At 43.2% G+C, this 21,432-nt stretch overlaps 1 protein-coding gene across 1 annotated transcript in view; it reads right to left on the bottom strand.

Moving 5' to 3' along the window:
• LOC148538322 (dynein axonemal heavy chain 3-like) overlaps positions 1 to 21,432 on the bottom strand; it is a 1,025,530-nt gene that overhangs the window by 346,284 nt on the left and 657,814 nt on the right. The window contains exons 34-39 of the mRNA XM_088455384.1: positions 18,952 to 19,142; positions 18,444 to 18,539; positions 17,171 to 17,185; positions 4,988 to 5,000; positions 2,814 to 2,977; positions 163 to 296 (exon numbers count right to left, since the gene is read on the bottom strand). Coding sequence (XP_088311510.1) covers positions 163 to 296; positions 2,814 to 2,977; positions 4,988 to 5,000; positions 17,171 to 17,185; positions 18,444 to 18,539; positions 18,952 to 19,142 — 613 coding nt within the window. The remainder of the gene's footprint in view (positions 1 to 162; positions 297 to 2,813; positions 2,978 to 4,987; positions 5,001 to 17,170; positions 17,186 to 18,443; positions 18,540 to 18,951; positions 19,143 to 21,432) is intronic.

Genomic DNA, 21,432 nt, shown 5'->3' with positions numbered 1-21,432 from the left:
CAAGTATTAATCTTACATTTGTATTTACATGATATATAATATTCTCCCCAATACTACAGACCTTTGTTTTCAGTCACCAATCATTAGACCATGCATGCTTTGCATCACACTTTAGTTTAATATGTTCTGGTAAACACTTATGCTGCAACTTTAATTAAATACCTCTCAGAGAGTGCTACAACACTTTGATGAAAGTGCTGACACATGAAGACAGCTGCATTTCTGACTTCCTGAGACATTTCCACATCATCAAGAAAATGATTTGCCACCTTCTCAAGAGCATCCTCAGGCCATGCCTTTTAGGAAAAAAGAGTTTACTATATTGAGAAAAACTAATTTCGCAAAAACATTGAATAAAAATGTGCATTCATATTTGCTATCTCCAAAGGTAGCACAAATGCAAACATTAAACATACATACATGAAAGAGCGCATTTTTTAAATGTGCACTGACTGTTATCGCTGTACCTCAGAACACTGCTAGGGGACCAATGATTGATCCTGTCATTACTCTCCCACCTTCCCCTCACAATTTCAGAAAATAATGAACATTTCAGAGGCATCTGTTTTACATAACATGTACATATCACGTAGGAGAGGGCTGCAGGACTAGTCACCATGTAACTTCACTAAAAGGAAGAGTTGGCTTTAATTACCATGTAATACACGTAAATGGTTTGTACTTGAAAATGGAAACAATTGCATACATAAATAATAATAAATCCCAAATATAGTAACTGTAACTGCTCTTTTAGTACTGTATGATTATAATAGATTTTTATTTTTCTGTAAGAATGGCTGCTCATTCATAGAATTGTTATGATAAAATCAAATCACCAGTAAAAGTTATGAACAAGTTTGGAAAATTGATTTGAACAGGAGTAAGGCATGGCCCCTATTATCTTCTCATTTCTCATGTTCTGTTGCTCAAAATGCTGCAAATAGCTAAAAGGGCGACATAAGGAATCTTATATGGTTAATTTCCCAGCCTACAGTGTTTCCATTACCCTTTATTTTTTGCCAGCTATACTCTGATTTTCAATTCAGCTATTACCAGGAGACCCTCATCTAGGTCTACCCGTTATACTAGCTACTTATATAGAAGAGCTTTGGGTCTAACCAGTGTGAGAACTTTCCTAGAGTATATTACAAAATACTACCAATACAAATACAAAGTCTATACACTCCTATGTCCCAATCCCATGGTATCAAAGCACTTGGAAGAATGCCATTTGGCTTCTCCAGCCTCACCACAATATACAGTTATTAATGTTGAGCACTTCTGCATTTGGCTCACTTACAGTGCTGACAGCACTCTTAATCTTACATTTTTGAAAACTGTTCCATAATAGTCACCTTTGTGTCATATATGAATTTACTCTATATGGCACTGACAAATCTATGCAGCATTATAAATAAACTTTGATGATTTTTTGGCCATACATTTTTGCACATTTCCCTGGTACAGACAAGACCGGCCCTGGGCATAGGCAGTTGCCACCTGTCCAACATTACACCAAACAGTGGAAAACCACCAAACTTTTTGTCCAGATTGGAGTAGAGATTTATCCCCCCGGGGTCACATATGTGACCAGCACTGGGACTGGGTGTCGGATCCCAGTGCTGACAGAGGAGCCGCTTTTCAAATTTGGCACTGGATGTGAGCAAATCATGGTTTGCAGACCAGTAGCCGATCAGGAGTGGCAGTGGCCCTCTTTGCCGCTGAGGTTAGCAGAGCAGGTAGGGTTCAGTTAGGATACCACTTACTCATCAACATAGACCACGAGGGTGTCAGACATACTGTAAGTTGGGCTGTAGGCCCTTGGGCCTGTTTGCAGGCACGCTTAAAATCTTGCCTAGGGCACCAAATTGGGCTTGGCTAGCCCAGGGTACAGAAGTATGCTGTCCTAAATGCACCACACAGCAGAATTGGCTGTTAGTCTATGCTCCATTCAGCTTGTAGTCACTTCACTAGCATTTATTTTCAATGTCTTTGGACAAAAATGCCTACTACCCCTTGGATCAATAATTTTTAACCTTCTAAAAGGGACTTTTCTCTAGAGCTCCTTCCACACACCATACAGCCTACACCAGTGTTTCACAACCTCTTTCCTTAAGGCAAACTAACAGTCCAGGTTTTAGTGATAACCATGCTTGAGCACAGATGGTTAAATCAAAATAACTGAGGCTCTAATTAAAACACCTGTGCTCAAATATGGCTATCCTTACAACCTGGACTGTTAGTGTGCCTTGAGAACCGTGGTTGGGAACCGATTGCCTACACTATAACATATGCCCTAGCTGTCATTTTACCCCATCTCTACTTCTATTTAAAATGTCTGCAACAAAGATCAGAAAGGACCTCTTCCTTATCCCCTAGTCCAGTGGTTCTCAAAGTTGGTCCTCAGGACCCCACAAGGTTCACATTTTCCAGGTCACCCAGCAGAAGCACAGGTGTGTTAATTTCTCACTGAGACATTGTAATAGATCCACAGGTGGAGCTAATATTTTGACTTGTGTATCTGTAAGGAGACCCAGAAAACATGAACTGTTCGGGGTCCTAAGGATGAGTTTGAGGACCTGTGCCCTAGTCTATTTCATCATCTGCATGTTTACTTTATTCTTAACCATAAACTTTATATCTGCTGGCATACAGGAAAAGCACAAACTTGGTTGTCACATACTTCATGGAGACCACTGGTTGATAATTGTTTGATGTGGTTTTATTACTCTATTACATTAGTTGGTGGGTAAGAATCATAAGTGCTATAATACAGAAGAGACCAACAAAATGTCCACAATGCTATGTGTCACCTGAAACCAATCGATGGTACAGCAGTTCACAAGAGAGGAGTAGTGACGAAGGTGGTCACGGAAGGCTTCTCCGGTTGGGCTAAATGCTAGTACGATGTGTAGGTTTCTTTTGATTCGATCCTTAAACTTACTGTACAAGTCTGATGGTGTAGTTTCAGTCTGTACTTCATTACCTGGCAAAATCTGAAGCATCTATGAAAAAGGGATGGGTTTTAAGCTTCAGCTGATATTGCAGAAATAAATGAAATTCACAGTTCATGAAATGTCTGTCTGTGACACATTTAGAAGACTAAAGCTCTCCCATTTATGGCCTGTACTGGAAATTCCTTTCAGAGCAGTATGGATTCTTAGTATAATAGTCCCGTCAATCAATTGTCCCGTGAACAGGTACAATTATTTGTGATGTCTATTAAAATTAAGCATGGAATCATTGCAAAGGGCTCTTATTAAAAGTTGTTCATATTATAAGCAGGAATTAGAAGGCATGAGCTACAATTGTGATATGGATACCTAATTAAAACCTCTATGCAATCCTGTCTATACCTTCTAAAATCCTGCCTATACCTAAAATTCTTCTAAAATTGTCGCTATTTAGCGTAATGAGTCGCACAGTAAATAAATGCTTTCAGACTTTGAATGTGGTTCCAAAGCACAAAAAGTTATTATTCAATATAAAAAAAGATGGTTACACGCTGTGATCTAAAGACAATTAGCGCAAATAAATCATACAGACCCAAGGTACAGTTGTTATATACGCACGCGCTCTGGGCCCAGATACCGGCATCAGCATTTGAAACCTCCGTCAACAGCACATCAAGAAGACCCAAGACTGGGGTCAGAGAGCGCACTTATATACTCTTACAGGGATAGGCAATACAATAGACAAGGTTGACATGATTCCATTGATTCTTCTTAAAGGTGCTTCTGTTACAGGATAGTTCATAGGTCAATTCGAATGGACACAAACAGCCTCTAACAACCCTTTGTGTCCTTTTTCCCACTGCATGCTAATCTAAGCTGCTAACATTACAGAGTACATTTTAATGTTTTAACTCTCTATAGTCCATAGTTTGCAGCGCATGTTGTGATCTTCTCACCGATGATACCGGAAATCTGTGGAGACACAGTGGATCAGTACAACACCAAAACAGTCTGTTTACCATGTACTAAACCTTAGATATCAAATAACCTTTATTACACAACATTAATAATTACTGCATAAACCTTGGATATTACACTTTAATGCTAGGGAACCTGTCTGTATTTGTATGGTGAGGACCTTTAACTTTCTATTGCGTGGGAATCACACAACGCTAAATAATAGCATCGCCATATGTACTTATAATGGCGAGTTTCACTAAAATGGTGCTGGACGGCCAGTCGCTAAAATTACGTCTCATTGCCATTCGCAAAATGACATTGCCCCGATCTAATTTTACACTGATCCTGTCTCAGCCAATTATTCAGCTTCGACAGTCCACCCTTTGATAGCAAACAACATGCTATCATACTCTGATTTTAGAATTAATTTAGGCTTACATTAGGACATATTATTTAATGTTATATTATAGGATGGCACAAGGTGGTTCTTAAACCATCAATAATGTGTCCCTAGGAGGAGACATAAAACTACCCCTATATGCACACCGCGGATCTTGGGAGATCATGGTAAAGATGTGGGGATGCACCAATCCTATAAAGGAAGTCTTGAGGGGAAATAGGGACTTAAATTATTTAAGATGTTTTAAAAAACATTTTAATAACACATTTTATGCATTTCTAAATCTTATACATTATACAATGGTACCTTCTAGTTCAGGGTTGTAATGCAGTTCTACATTTACCTCAGTATTCATATTGTTACTAGTGACCACCATCATAATTTCATTCTTCCGGTTTACCTTATCTTTACATTTTCCACATTTCAACACAGTAGGAACACACCAGACACATAAGCTAATTACTATGATGACAATCAGTATGAGGATCAGGAGTTTACCTATGCTAGCAATCATTTCCTGGACCCACTCTCCTAGACTTGAGAACCATTTCACTGGGTTCAACCATGAAACCCATTCCTCTACCTTCTCCTCTACTTCAGCCACTGAAACATTATGGTTCTTTCGAAATTCCCATTTTAGCTGCAGAATTTCATCCATCTTCCAGTCTATTACCTCCTTGGGATCGCTGGTATCGTTTGTAATGTAAGTGCAACACTTTACTCCAAATTGGGTGGCCAAAGTTATGCAATACCCTCCAGTGACAGCTGTTAAATAATTTAACACTAGTCTGTGTTTCACCAGTTCTTTCTTGTACGCTTGCAACTCCCTACCTGTATACCTGAATGTGTCATCATACATCTTGTTGATATTATCTATTAATTTAGCAAGATCTTGGATATATCTAAAATTTAGTGTACCCCAAGCGATCCTGGTGGGATCCAGTGCTATCAAAACTTGAAAGCCAGTCTCACTAATTAACTGTGTGGCTTTATGTACATCACCAGGTAACATATTTCTTTTGTCTCTGTGTTCATACTGTGTGTGAAGATATGGTGATGGTGTGTTTTTATGAATACCAAGCATTTCACCACGCCACTTAATACATAGGCTCCCGATCAGCTCTTTGTGAGAAGGTAATCGTCTGGTTATTCCCTGTCACCTCCCAACTTTCTGGTTCATTGGAGTTGGTGATGTTTAAACATAAAAGTGTTTTATCTGCTTGGTACTGGTGGAGCTCAAAATGGAGTGGTTTGGTATTAAGAAATTTTCCATCCAGTGTCTTCCCATTTTGCAATTCTAAAATTTCAGAGATATTTAATGGGAATGGCACTAATCCTACATTATGCTGTCCTTGGGGCACGTGAGTGCACACCCAACAGTCGGTTTGATTAAAAATTTTGCCCACCATGGTGTGATAATCCTCTAAAGGATACCCACCCCAATACAGATTATACTTGGGTTGACACCATTGGATGCATCTCTCATCAATTACGGACCCACAGAACTCACACATACAATAATCCTCAGACGACAGAAATTCGCACTGTCTCCAAGTATCCGAAATAGCAGATCTCTTAACAATTACAGTACTAAGATTGGTCAAACACTCCCCTGATTGGCATAGCACTCCTCCTTTTGACTCCACTCCATCAATACTGCCATCAGCTCCCATCTCCTCTATTGGTTCCCTGTCACAGAACCCAGAGATCCCCGAACAATCCAGGATGATGGAAACTCTGGATGAGAATACCAAAATGAACACAGCAGACCAGTCCATTGCCGTAGCAAGCACCTGCAAAATTTATTTAGTTCAGATATCTCACTGCAACCTTTTAAACCTCCCGGAACAAGCTCGCGATCGACAGGTCCACATTATCAGCATCGTCTCTGCCTTGTTTCTCCACAGGTTGGTTGACCATCTTGCAGTGAGTGGAATGGACCCAGGTATCTCTCTCGGCCACCTTCAAAGATGTGGTACTCGTCAGCAACACCTGATATGGACCTTCCCATCAGTCAAACAACCTGAATGCAAGAAATTTCTGATCATAACATATTCTTCAGGTTCAACATCATGACAGTTTGTTTCAGGCATATCATGGGACAACAATTTCAGTTTCTGCTGTTGCTGTTTTAAATGTTTACTCATTGTTATAAGATACCTTACAGTTGCCTCGTTGTTACCTTTCAAATCCTCCTGCGGACTTATAATCAATTGAGGTTGTCTATCAAATAGTATTTCAAAGGGGGACAGATTTAGAGGGGATCTAGGAGTGGTCCTTATGCTATGTAGGACCAATGGTAATGCTTCTGGCCATCCTAGTCCAGTCTCTGCCATGATCTTACTTAATTTATTTTTAATAGTACTGTTTATCCTCTCCACCTTGGCACTGGCTTGCGGTCGGTAGGGGGTATGAAGTCGACTATTAATACCCATCAGTTTACACATATTTTGAAAAACATCACCTGTGAAATGAGTACCCCTATCACTCTCGATAATTTTAGGGATACCATATCTGCACACAAACTCCTGAACAATTTTCTTGGCAGTGAATGCAGCAGTATTAGTGGCAGCTGGGTATGCCTCAACCCAATTGAAAAACACATCAGTGCACACTAATACATACTTGAGATTCCTGCAGGTTGGTAATTGGATGAAATCAATTTGTATTACCTGGAAAGGTCCATCAGTCGGAGGAATGTGGGAAGGTTCGGTAGGGATCGTTTTCCCAATGTTTTTCTCAAGCAGGTCAGACAGGACATTGCTCTCTTTTTCGCTTGAGAAGAAAAACCCGGTGCGCACCAGTATGCTCTCACCAATTTACACATACCTTGCTTTCCTAGATGAGTCAGACCATGCGCTGCCTCAGCCAGGTTTGGGTAGTATGCCTTGGGAGCCACTGGCTTACCGTGTCCATCTCTCCAGAGTCCAGAGGACTCTTGCCCACATCCCTTGGACCTCCAGACTGACTTTTCCTGGATACAATACAAATTTTGCATCTCAATTAATTTCAGCATATCAATTGTTTGAAAAGTCATCATTTGTTCAGTTGGTACATTCATTTTTAACCCTGCTGCCCATTTTGCAGCTTCATCTGCCCTGTTGTTGCTCAGTGACACCAGATCATCCTCACATGTATGGGCTTTACACTTAATTACTGCCACTGCCTTTGGCAATTGGATTGCTGTTAGTAGTCCTTTTATATGTTTGGAATGTGCAATTGTAGTGCCTGTTGCTGTCATAAATTTTCTCAGATGCCATAAGGCACTGAAATTGTGTACTACCCCGAAGGCGTACCTAGAGTCAGTGTAGATATTAGCAGATTTACCTTCCGCTAATTCACACTCTCTCTCTTTAGTGCCACCAGTTCCGCCACTTGGGCCGAGTGTGGTGGGCCTAAAGGCTCAGCTTCTATAATGTCCTCATCATTTACCACAGCATAACCTGTACCTAACTCTGAAGTGTCAGTTTGTCTATGACAACTTCCATCCATGTAAAATGTCACATCTACATTTTCTAAAGGTGTATCCCATATGTCAGGTCTTGCAGTAAAGGTTTGATTCAGATATTCCATGCAATCATGTGCATCAATATACCTGCAGAACTCACCTGTTGCCAGTGGCTCACCTCTCTCCACGCTTTGTGCATCATTTTGCACATATGGTAAATACGTAGCTGGATTTAACGTACTGCACCTATTGATGGTGATGTTTGCAGGTGCTATTAAGGCTCGTTCCCATTTTGTGAACCTAGCTGAGGAGACATGTCTGGTTTGGGCAGAGTTTAGCAAAGCAGATACAGCATGGGGAGTATAGACAATCATATCATGGCCTAGTACCACATCCTCACTCATACTGACCAATAGAGCAGTTGCTGCTACACTTCTTAAACATGTTGGGAGTGATCTTGCCACAGTGTCCAATTGTGCACTGTAGTATGCTACGGGCCTACTGGCATCACCATGTTTTTGTGTGAAGACACCTGCTGCACAACCATCGGCTTCCGTACAATACAAATCAAAAGGTTTTTCATAATCAGGTATTCCCAATGCAGGAGCTTTTATCAGGCTATCCTTAAGATTAAGGAAAGCCTGCTCTGTTCCTCTGTGTGTATGACACGATTGGGCTTTGAGGAAGAGACTAAGTCCTGTAATGGCAAGGCCAAAATAGAAAAACCTGGGATCCACATTATACAGTATCCACACATTCCCAAGAAGGTACAAATTTGCTGTTGGTTCTGAGGCAGTGTCATGTTCTGTATCGCCTGGATTCTGTCATTTGTGAGATGTCATAACCCCTGAGTTAGGCAGTGTCCAAATATTTAACCCTGGACTGGCATGGCTGTAGTTTGTCCTTAGCAACCTTGTGTCCTGTTTGCGAGAGATGAAGCAACAAAGTTTAGTATCATTTAAACATGACATAAACTAATCAGAACATAACAATAAATTGTCCACATATTGTATTAGAACAGATCCATTGGCAGATTGAAGTCATGTAAGGCCTGGGAGAAGATACTGGGACTGTCTATGAAACCGTTGTGCAATCGTGTCCATGTGTATTGTACACCCCTGTATGTAAAGGTGAATAGGTGACAGTGAAATGGGTTGCATTTGGTGGGATCTGCATAAGAATGACAGCTGGATTTGGCACTACGGGAAATTGGCTCTCTACCACCTTATTAACCCCTCTAAGGTCTTGTACCAGGCTATAACCCCTCCCACCACTCAGGAAAGATGGGACTGTTGGCTACACTTGCTGTATGAACTAAATTCCCTGCTGTAACAATCGCTCAATTATGGGATAAACCCCTAATTCTACCTCCTGTTTTAATGGGTAATGGGGAATTTTAGGAGCTTGCCTACCACTGTTTAAGTTTACCATTACGGGACTTACATTTGCCATTAATCCAGTGTCCTGTCCATCCTTGGTCCAAAGTGAATCTGGAATTTGGGATAACATTTGATCTACCTGAGATGGATTTTAACTTAAACCAGTAGTGATACATTTTCCTTTGGAGAGTGTCCAACATATCCCTCACCTTGTGCACAACTCTCTCTGGGATATCTAGCAATACACCATCAGGGGTACAATATATGACACATCCCATCTTACATAACAAATCCCTTCCCAGTAGGTTAGTAGGAGCCACTGCTGCCAGGAGGAAAGAATGCCTGGTATGCAATGGCCCGATAGTGACCTCTGTGGATTTTGTTAAAGGATAATGTTGCACTTTACCCATTACACCCATTGCTGGTACCGTCTCGCTGGTTACCTGTAAGTTAGCGGGAGATTTTAGCACTGACCTGGTCGCCCCTGTGTCTACAAGAAAAGGATATTTAGTACCAGCTACATCAACCATCATCACCAGTTCTTCCCTAGTACTTCCCGTTAACCTGACTATCTGTAGACTGCAGGTATGACCTGACCCCTAGCGTTGTCTCTCACTCTCCAATACAGCATTTACGGCCACAATTGGAGCTGGTGACTGTTGTAGGTTTCCTGTACTATGTGTATATTCCTTATGGGGATATCCAGGTACTCCCTGGTTAGGGGGTCCTACCTTCTGCACCCTACAGTTCCTACTTACATGTCCCACTTGGTTGCAGTTAAAGCACCTTCGTGAGTGGGGTGGGTGAAAGGATTGCTGTGTGGGTTGAGCGGAAGGGAAAGATGGTGGGTGTGGGTAAGGATATTGAGGGAATTATGGTGGTTGTGGATAGTATGGGTTTTGTGGCTGTGTGTGATAAGTGGGGTAGGGTTGTGTTTGAGGTGGTGCAGGATTGGTGAGGATGTGTAGCTGTGCAGGTGCATGTGTGTCTGTTGGCTGTGATGTTATAGTCATTCCTTCTGAACTTGAATACTAACAGCCATTAGCTTCTTGCTCTGGGTCTCTCTCTTTTTAAGGAAGTTCTTATCGTGTTCAATAGCGGATTCTATGAGGGTGTCAACAGTGACTCCCCTCCAGCCAGGTTGTGAGGTCTGAACTTGGGTCTTTAGGTTCTCTTTTAGACCATCCATAAGTACAGCGACGATCATTTCCCTGTGATGAGTGCTATCTTTAATATCCTCTAACCCAGTGTACTGGGTGATAACCTGCAGAGCTCGGTTACAATAATCCTCTGCAGATTCACTCTCTTTTTGTTTTATGGTGAAAATTTTGCTCCAGTTAACTACTACTGGAAAATATACACCCAATTGAGTTATAATGTGGCAAATATTACCTTAATTTCGTCTGTTAAGGGAACATCTCCATCCAATACACAATCTGTGATAAACTTTGTCACGTTGGTATTGCGTGGAAGACATCAGCCCTTAACACCACTCACCAATCTTTATTGGTTGGCTCGTGAGCACTACCCAAATTTTTCAAAAATCTTTGGCATTTGGCTAATTCCTTTTTAGGATTGGGGAAATCATTCATTATGGAATTTAGCTCAGCTCTTGTCCAAGGACAATGCATTGCTACCTCCCTTGTGGGCACTACACCGTTCGCATCCGCATTCCCATTTGGAACCATTATTGTCCGGATGGATGCAGACCGGCCGCACTGCTACTTTTGACCTTGTTACCTGGTTGGGGATTTAGGGCCTGATTCAGAACAGAACGCTCTGACCAGAGCGCTCACTCTGAATCAGGGCCCTCCTCCATGAAAATGGAGCGTCCTCCTGGACGCTCACATAGCTGTGGGTGACCACCCACAGCTTATACGAGCGTCCATGATGATGGTCGTGATGGTCAAGACCATGGCGACCATCGGGCTTGCGACGGAGACCCTGCGGTAGGGTCTCGCTGCCGCAAGTGCTGGAGTGATTTTGGCTCTATCAGAGCCAAAATCACTCCCACTGACATCACTAGTGATGTCAGTGGGGCCGGCTTCAGACGGTAGGCGTTCCCATGGGAACGCCTCCGTCTGGCAGTCACGCCCCCGGCACGCCCACCAAATGGGGCGTGCTGTCAATCAACATCGACAGCACGCCCCCTTTGGTGCGAGACCCGGAGCAACGGAGAGCCCGTCGCTATCCAGGTCTCGCATATGCGCACGACGGAGCTCCCTCCATCGTGCGTATGGACCCCCTTAGTCTATTACTGCTATGTATAGGATTAACAACTTCCTCTATGGGTGCAGTGGATGTTAACACTTCCTGTACTATCACTGATGAAGATGGCGGCACCACTTGTGCTTGTTGTGGTGGAGCATCTAACATGTGTACAGCATGGGAAATGGCAGACATAACAATAGGCTCATCATCCGCATCAAAAACATCTTCTTTATGATTACTTAAGAGAGTGTACAAGTTACTTGTTATATTTTTATGGGTTTTTTCAACAACTGTACCTGCACCCCCATCTGAATAGTCCGGCGGCGGTGCGCGTGAACCACTGGCAATACCTTCTGCAACGTTACCTTGCTGCACGCGCATGCTATCTCGCGGAGTGCACGCACCGCAGTTTAGCGCTGTGTGTCTACTCTCCGTTAACGTGCTCGCGACGCTAGTTTGCGTCGCATGCACACCTTTAAGCCACGCATCCTCCTCACGCTGCCATAATTTTAAACACTCGTTATATTTTACCTTTTTCATTCGAGAGCACACCATACAGATGCTATCTCGGACATTGTTCAATACCTCCTTATCAAAGCTGCCAATTCTGGGAAACGGTCTAACACACTTCATCGTCATTTTAAACCATACATCACAGTACCTAATTGCATAAGCACCGTACTTAGTATGCATAATATGGCGTACCGACCCAAGCGGCACTTCCAACAGCAGCACATCATCTAACATCTCAAGATACTTTCACTTACCTGCGGACGATATTAACAGGATGCACCCACACACTTATGGAAGAATAACCAGGCTGCATCCATGCACCTAATCCCTTTTTGACTATCTTTCAACTGCTAGCATGTAGGTATTCCAATAACATCTACCCTTTTCAGTGATTTTGTCCACCCTCTATCCAGTTCACAATCACAATTTAGAAAAAAAGTGCGTTTCAATTGCAATGCTCAAATAACTCTAACTGATCACTGAATACTGTAATCACACTGGGAGCCAAACCTACAACAAAGACAACAACTACACCTGCTTATGTGTTAGAATGGTATCTACTACCGAGCTACTATGTCGACCCTTGTGCCTAGTCCTTAAGGGTCCTACGATACCCTTAACTAGGGAACTGTTGTCTCACTGTTACACCCCCTTTTCCTGCGCAGAAAAATACACTTTTTCCCAGACTATGGCAACACTGATCAATATATTTACAACAATGCTATCTATCAATATCACCGTGCACTCTCAATGGCTTTGTTTAAAACATGTGGTAGCAATACAGGAAATACATATACGCTATTGTGCAACTAGTTGCATACACAATAATGTGACTACTACACAACACGTATTATGATCTTTACGCTATAGTGCGACTGGTCACATACACAATAATGCGACTTCCCCTTTTTAACACAAAAAAACTATCGATAAAGGAAAACAAACTTTTCCCCCCCTCTTCCCTGGATTCTCAATCAGCGCTCCTAAAGCCATAATGACAGGTAGCGGACTCTCAGCAACAAAGTGGTAGCAGATTTCGAAGGCACAATGCGTTCTCCTGCTATGGTGCCTCCACCATTTTTGTTGAGAGATCGCTACCGGGTGTTACCAAGTGACCGGTAGCGTGATTAACACTGTGATCCCCCAACTATGGATACCTAATTAAAACCTCTATGCAATTCTGTCTATACCTTCTAAAATCCTGCCTATACAAATAAATCATACAGACCCAAGGTACAGTTGTTATATATGCACTCGCTCTGGGCCCAGATACCGGCATCAGCATTAGAAACCTCCATCAACAGCACAGCAGGAAGACTCAAGACAGGGGTCAGAGAGTGCACATATATACTCTTACAGGGATAGGCAATACAATAGAAAAGTTTGACATGATTCCATTGGTTCTTCTTAAAGGTGCTTCTGTTACAGGATAGTTTATAGGTCAATTTGAATGGACACAAACAGCCTCTAACAACCCTTTGTGTCCTTTTTCCCGCTGCATGCTAATCTAAGCTGCTAACATTACAGAGTACATTTTAATGTTTTAACTCTCTATAGTCCATAGTTTGCAGCGCATGTTGCGATCTTCTCACCGATGATACCGGAAATCTGTGGAGACACAGTGGATCAGTACAACACCAAACACGGTCTGCTTACCATGTACTAAACCTTAGATATCAAATAACCTTTATTACACAACATTAATAATTACTGCATAAACATTGGATATTACAATGCTAGGGAACCTTTTATGTAAGTGTGCAGTGTGTAAGTATTGGGGAATTGGGAAAAGACGCTAGTTAGCGTTGTGCAACTATGTGTTTTGTGGATTACACCATGGTATGTGTTTTGCAGGGATAATCATTTTATATGTTTTAATGACTGTCTGTATTTGTATGGTGAGGACCTTTAACTTCTTTCTATTGTGTGGGAATCGCACGACGCTAAATAATAGCATTGCCATATGTACTTATAATGGTGAGTTTCACTAAAATGGCGCTGGTCGGCCAGTCGCAAAATGGCGCCTCATTGCCGTTTGCAAAATGGCGTCGCCCCGATCTAATTTTACACCAATCCTGTCTCAGTCAATTATCCAGCTTCGACAGTGACATATGAGAAATGGGTTAGTGACAACAACTGTTGGGGCATACTATCAGAAAGGCACTATTGCCTGTCAGGGTGGGTAATGTTTAGCATTTGGGAAGTATACTCTGACTGGAGAACATTGACTACAGGTCTATGTATACTGCATGCAATATAAAAAAAAAATGGCATACATGTTTTGCAAATGCTAACAATTATCAACATATTGGTGGTTTCACTTAATGTTACAAAAAGGAAATTTATTTTAAATTCAACTGTATCAATGTATTCAGTGTTTGTTAATGAACATTGTAAGTTCTTATTCTAGGACAACAGATTCAAATAAATAGTGACAGATTGGAGACCTGCTGACAGTTGGCACATCTTATCTAAAAAAACCAAAAGGTTAGCATGCTCCCAGAAAAGATAAGGCTACAAAAAGAAGCTTGCAATCAATTAAAACTAAAATGAAAACTAAAGGCATTTCCTGATCAGCTGCAAAAAATAGATACATATTGTCAATAAAGCACACGTTAAACACACAACCTATATTAAGGCTCTTGCCAACAGCTGTTTCACATTTTCAAGGCTCCTTAGTCTAACTCCTGAGAAGTGTTGAACAGGACACATTTATAATGGTAATTGGGGAACAAATAGTGAACTTGAGCTTGATGAAGAAAAGTTTGTAAAACGACCAGTATCTGGGAGTACACTTCGTTTTAATTTTTAATTGAAAATAGAAAATAAAGAGGAGGGGATGATTCAGTGTTCCTAGCAGGATACGTTCAGAATGCCGACAGCTGGGATTCCGGCATTCAGGATGCCGACAGCTGGTATTCCGGCGTTCAGAATGCCAATGCCGGAATCCCGACACTTATCAACTCACCGCCACCGGCATCCCAACCACCGGGATCCCAAGGGTAAATAGATGGTTATGGGTTAGGGTTAGGAACTAGGGGGAGGGTTATTGATAGGCACTAGGGGGGAGGTTAGGTTTAGGAGTTGGGGAGGGAGGGTTAGGGGTTAGGTTAGGGTTACTTACCTAGAGCCGCCGGGATTGACCGCTGAGATCCTGAGCACCGGCATCCCATACCCATCCCTTCCTAGCTTGTAGTATGCAGTCATTATGTTGACATTTAGTATGTCAAAATTGTCATAATGTGACATTATGAATGTTGAAAGGCAGAATGTAGACAGTTCATTTTTGTTAGGATCTGCTGTTAGCAGATCATCTTGGTGGCAGTTCCCAGTCATAGTTGTTACTGGGACACTGCATTATGTCTTGTCCTTGTTCCGGCTTTTGAAGGTAGCTTGATATCTTGCCTTGTCTGTGTTTAGCTCATAGCCTGTCTTTCATGTCTGTCTGTGTGTTTTGTATCAGGTGCACACATGCCTTTGATTAGGAAGTGCTCTCTCCAGGAATTGGTTCTAATTGGACCCTGCTTCCTTTAAGTTACAGCCAGCCTTACACTCCATGCCGGTTATACTGTGTCATTACCAGTGTACAGTATGTTTGCTGTTCTTCAGTTCTAAAGTGCTTGCTGGTCTACTGAGTTCTTCTGTTATTGTATCTGGATCCTGTCTCCATTCAGTCCTGCAGTATTATACCACAGTCCTGTCTTTCTGCATTCAGCTTGTTACATGCAGTGTTCTCCACCTCACTGTCTCCAGTATGTGTTAATGCAGCATCTGAATCCACCTGTCTGCTGTTTAGGACCTTGCCCAGACCATCTCAGCTGCTTGTGTCAACCTGGCGGCACAGGCTGCATGACAGCGTTAGTTGCTCGTGTCAACCCCGCGGCACAGGCCGCACTACAGCATCAGCTGCTCGTGTCAACCCAATGGCAAAGGCCGCACTACAGTGTCAGCTGCTCGTGTCAACCCGGCGGCACAGGCCGCACTCCAGTGATGTTAGTGCGCTATCTGGTGCGCAACACCAGTGAATTTGTCTCAGCCGCACCATGACCCGCAAGGCCGCATCATAGCCTGCATTTCATCTTGGTTCTCAAGCCGCATCTCGGCTGTCATATCCACACCACGGCCCGCAAGGCCGCATCATAGTCTGCATTCATCTTGGCTCTCAAGCAGCATCTCAGCTGTCATATCCACACCACGGTCTGCAAGGCCGCACCTTGAACTTTGTTGCTTCAGCCACTGGTCCTGCCACTTCATTGTTCATTGTCGGTCAAGTCTTAGCTCGTATTGTGTCTGTCTAGTTCTTGTTTGTCTAGTTCTTGTACTGTATGTATCTTGCCTGTCCAGTCCTTGTCTATTTTTCTGTCAGTCTTGTCATAGTCCATTCTTGTCTTGTCTAGTCTAGTCTTCTCTTGTAATTCTGCAATACTCACTACAGTCATGGTCATTCCTGGGTATGTAGTTATGAGACCGACGGCCACAGGTCTCAATCCCAACAGTATAATCCCGGCAAGAAATCTAACATAGGCGTCGAAATGCTGATTCCTATGTTAATCCTGATGCCGGGACCCCAACAGGATGCTGGCCTGATCGTCCAATGCCGGGGTTAGTATCCATGTAGCCGGGGATGGGGGGTTTAGGGACCCCCCTGGGGGGACTTACGGTTAGCTCCCCCCCAGGGGAAGGATAGGGTTAGGCTAGGAGTAGGGTGGGTTAGGTTTAGGCACTAGGGGGGAGGTTAGGGTTCAGCACCTCCCCAGAAGGGTTAGGTTTAGACTGAGGGGAGGGGGGGTTAGGTTTAGGCAATAACGGGGGGAGGTTACAGTTAGGCACTAGGGGGGAGGTTAGGGTTAGGCACCCCTAAAGGAGGGTTATGGGGGGGAGAGGGTTGTTTATAGTTAACTTACCTCTGCTATTGAGATCTTCTGCATCAGGCTGCCGGCACCAGGATTTGAACCGCCGGGTTCATGTCTGGTGGTCAAACATACTGATTCCCATTCCTGCCCTAGTCCCAAGACATGCCCAGACCATTATTTGTTGCTGCTAGTGTCATTTACTGCAACCACCCCCCAGATATCCCTAGTAGTGAAAGGACTGCCACTCCTCCATTATACCTTGCCCTGGTCAGCAGTCCTGTGATCTCTCCTGTGCGAGAGAATCGTAACCTTTTTAGTGTTAGGGTTAGGCTGTGGTTACATCAGGGTTATGGCTAAAATTTGCTGAAACACTATGTCGACATGCCGACTCTTGACATTCGCAATGTCAACATTCTGGTGTCCACATTCAGAATATCAACATTTTGTACCACACCCCCAGTTTGTAACTATACTTGTCTGTAGTTATGAAAAGCTCTATTTATGAAGTTTCTGTCAAACTAGAAAAATAGACTCTTCACTGCTTCATGCCAATAATTGAAGGTTTAACATCAAAGAAATCAAAGATTTTGTCATCCTTAACTCATTTACCTGCACTTACCGCTGTCTCCATAGACCTCTATGGAGATGGTGATATTATGCAATTAATCAAGCTGCAAAAAGTCCAGCTTCAGTTAGTATTAACTATATCAGCAGTGAGAATCAGTAAAACCGGAGTGGCTCTTCTGAAGTCCTACCAGGTTAAACAACTATGCACATGGGGTTGGGTACGGGATCCTGGCAGTTGGGATGCCGGCGGTCAGAATACTGACAGCAGTATTCCGACAGTCAGAATCCCAACCCAATTAGGTAGGTGTCCTAAATCCCCCTAACCATCACCCACCTTTCCAGCAGCCTACAGCCTAACTCCCCCCCTGCAGCCTAACCCTAACCCTCCCCCTAGTGCCTAACCCTCCCCCTATCCCTAATACTTACCCCTGGGATGCTGGCGGTCGGGATTCTGGAGCCGAGAATCCAACTGCTGTCGGGATTGTGGTGCCAGGATTCTGAGTGCCTGCATCCCAGCCGCCGGAATGGTAACTACATCCCTTGCACATGCACCAATGTCTGTTGTGTATGCTTATATGTTGCCAGTAGTGTTAACTTGCCAGAAGCAGAGAGACACTTTCAGGTGTAGTCAACATGAAGGTAAGTACTGATCAATACCACCTATATCCGAATATGTATAACTGTGTAATGCAGTGATACAAAACAAAAGGTATTGTGCGTTGTGGCCTATATTGACAAACAGAGCCCATAATATAAAACCAAACACCAACCATCCCCATATGTCCCAACTAGCATTACCACTGTGTCATACTCATACTGCCTTCATCCACCTAACCACTCACTACATTTAGAGTAATAATTCCTCAGCAAACTCTGTAACACCCGAAGTCCATTTGTATTATATATGCAGCATACTGTACCTAACGTTGTTGTTTAAATTAAAATAAATAAAGCAAAAACCAATGATCATGCTTAGAAACAAACTAGAATTTATATTATAGCAGCATAATAAAGGTTAATGTAAATTCTGTAACCTTCCCTTAAATGCATTCATTTGCAATGTTCAAACAGTCTCTTGTATCATAAAATAAATCTGACGCCCTCCTCCCTCTCTGTCTGTGAGCACCTCTGGCTGGAGCACAATAAAAGAAAGCTGACCTTTTCTATGACTTCCAGTTTTTCTTCATTATTAAAGAGGGTAGGAACATCACCAGTGCTCAGGATCATGTTGATGTCTTCCAAAAATGACTCATCCTATTCCAAGTGAGAAAATTGCTAATTTACAATTCAAATAATAAAAGATTCTCAGGAAAAAAAAAACTTTCACTATTAATTTATTTCTTGCTTTTTTTTTTGTGCAGATATTGGCAAAACAGATTTATAGTTTGAAGTCCCATCTTTCTTCATCTGCTTTAACAAGAATTCATGAAACTACTATCATTCTTATAATGTGCAGTTTGAGGACTAAAACAGGCAATTTACTGAGCAGCTTTGCACAGCACTGATATTACAGCTCTGTAGCGAAATATCACTCTTATTGTAAGTGGCTATTATTATATCCTCCATTACTGAGGATTTATTAGTTTATGGCTCTGTGCATTGCTTTGGCTAACATGACTCAATTATACATCTCCTCCTGGATTATGTTAACCTTGTTTTTCTGTACCTTTATTTGATGATCAGCAAACAGAAACACAGCCGGAGACCCATTCTGTCCAGTAGCTCTCAGCACCTTTTTCAGATCATCTCTCCAATCACTAACTGTGTATGATTTCTGAATACTAACTTGAAAGAGTTCAATGTCTGCCATGAATGCAGCAAGCTTTGTTGCAGATTGTCTGCCAGTCCCCCCAATTCCTGGTGGTATGAAGGAAATCTAGCTTAGATTTGGTAATAATGAATTACACTCATATGCACATACTGAAGAACACATCATTTATACTAATAAATAAATAATTATTTCCCTCATTTATATTTCATTAACATTATTCATAACATTTTTGCAAAACCTATATGGTGGGGTAAGCACAAATACAAATGTGCAGAAATAACATTTTACAAACTGACAACCATAAAAGATGACTATACACAAAGTCATAAAGTGAAATATCTTGCAAAACTTTTAAATGGCAACTTAACCTCTTGTGAGTAGTGCATACTTATCTATCTCTCGAAGTTGCGGTAGACTCGTGATTTTTCAGGTAATCCCCCGCACCCCCAGAAGAGTGAGTGGGTCTCCTGCATCCCGCCTACTTCCTAACGAAGTGAGCAGGATGGGCAGATAATTACCAAAAATGTAAGTCCGTAAGAAGGGGCGGGGCTAAAATAATGCAAATTAGTAATTTTAGTCCTGCCCCCTCTTTACTGACCAGCAAATTGCAGCCTAAAGAGCGCGGCCCTGGCAACTAGTCAGCTGTATCTCCTGATAAATGATAATACAGAGCAAATGCACACAATCTAACTGATGCATAAATGAACATACATTCACAGAAAGTCCAGTGCTGTTATAGAATGAAAAATCCATAAATAGCGGCTTGAAAGCAAAACATGGTTCAGTCTTAGGGACATATGTATTAAACACTATGGGGTCTATGTACTAAGCAGTGATAAGAGACAGAGGGCCTGATTCAGACACGGTCGCAAGCGCTGAGCCGGCTCCGTCGTGCTAGCGACGGGCACTCTGTCGCTCCGGGTCTCGCACCAAAGGGGGCGAGCTGTCAATGTTGAGTGACAGCTCGCCCTGTTTAGTGGGCGGGCCGGGGGGGTGAGAACGGCTGCCGTTTGGCGGCGGTCCCAAGTGATGTCAGTGAAGAGCTTCCGGCTCTGTTAGAGCTGAAAGCTCTCTGGGGTTTGCGATGGGCGAGACCCTACCAGAAGGGTCTCGTTGCAAGCCCGATGGTCGTGATGGTCTTGACCATCACGACTATCATCATGCCCGCTCGCAATAGCTGTGGGTGGCCACCCACAGCTATGCAAGCGGCCAAGAGGCCACTCCAAAAAAAAAAAAGCCCGGCCCTGATTCAGAGCGAGCGCTCTTTCAGAGCGAGTGGCTCTGAATCAGGCCCAGAGTGAAAAGTGATAAGTCAGTGATAAGGTGCCAGCCAGTCAGCTCCCAACTGTCATTTTTCAAACGCAGCCTGTGAGATGGCAGTTGGGAGCTGATTGGCTGGCACCTTATCACTTACTTATCACTTTTCACTCTGTCTCTTATCACTGCTTAGTACATAGACCCCTATATGAGGGGGGTTTAGTCAGAGCAATGTGAACAGTTGAAATGTTGACATGGAATATGCTGACAACTACAGAATGTCAACATGTTCACAATGTCGACATGTGAAATCTCAACATTCTGCAGGGAGCAGAGTGTTAAAGTTAGGCTGCGGGATGAGAGGGTTATGGTTATGCACTAGACAGGAGGGTCTGGGTTAAGCACTAGAGGATGGTTAGGCTGTGGAACTAGAGGGTTAGGTTAAGGATCTAGGGGGAAGGTTAGGCTGTGGTATTGGAGGATTAAGGTTAGGCAATAAGTTGAGGGTTAGGCTAAGGAACGTGAGGCAACTCGTAAGGCACTAGGGGGAAGGTTAGGCTGCAGGATGGGAGGGTTAAAGTTAGGCACTAGGGGGAGGGTTAGGGTTAGGCTGTGAAACAAGAGGGTTAAGGTAAGGCACTAGGGGGAAGGTTAGGCTGCGGGACAGGAGGGTCTGGGTGAGGCAGTAGGGGAGGGTTAGGTTGTGGGACAAGAGGGTCTTGGTTAGGCTCTAGGAGGAGGGTTAGGCTGCAGGATGGGAGGGTTAGGGTAAAGCATTAGGGGGAAGGTTAGGCTACAGAATGGGAACGTCTTGGTTAGGCACTAGGGGGAGGGTGAGGATTAGGCACTAAGGTGAGGGTTAGTCTGCAGGACAGAAATGTCTCGGTTAGGCACTAGCGGGAGGGTTAGGCTGCGGGACAGGAGGGTCTGGGTTATGTACTAGGGTTAGGGTTAGGCTGCAGGATGAGATGGTTAGGGTTAGGCACCAGGGGGAGGGTTAGGCTGCGGGACTGGAGGGTCTGGAGGGTCTGGATTAGGCCTAGGGGGTTTAGGCTGCGGGACAAGAGGGTTAGGGTTAGGCCCTAGGGAGTGGTTTAGGGTTAAGAGTGAGGATTATAG

This window comes from Taudactylus pleione, unplaced genomic scaffold, assembly GCF_031769625.1.
Source record: "Taudactylus pleione unplaced genomic scaffold, aTauple2 ptg000040l, whole genome shotgun sequence".
Classification (NCBI taxonomy): Eukaryota; Metazoa; Chordata; class Amphibia; order Anura; family Myobatrachidae; genus Taudactylus; species Taudactylus pleione.
This window is presented reverse-complemented; position numbering and strand designations above follow the sequence as displayed.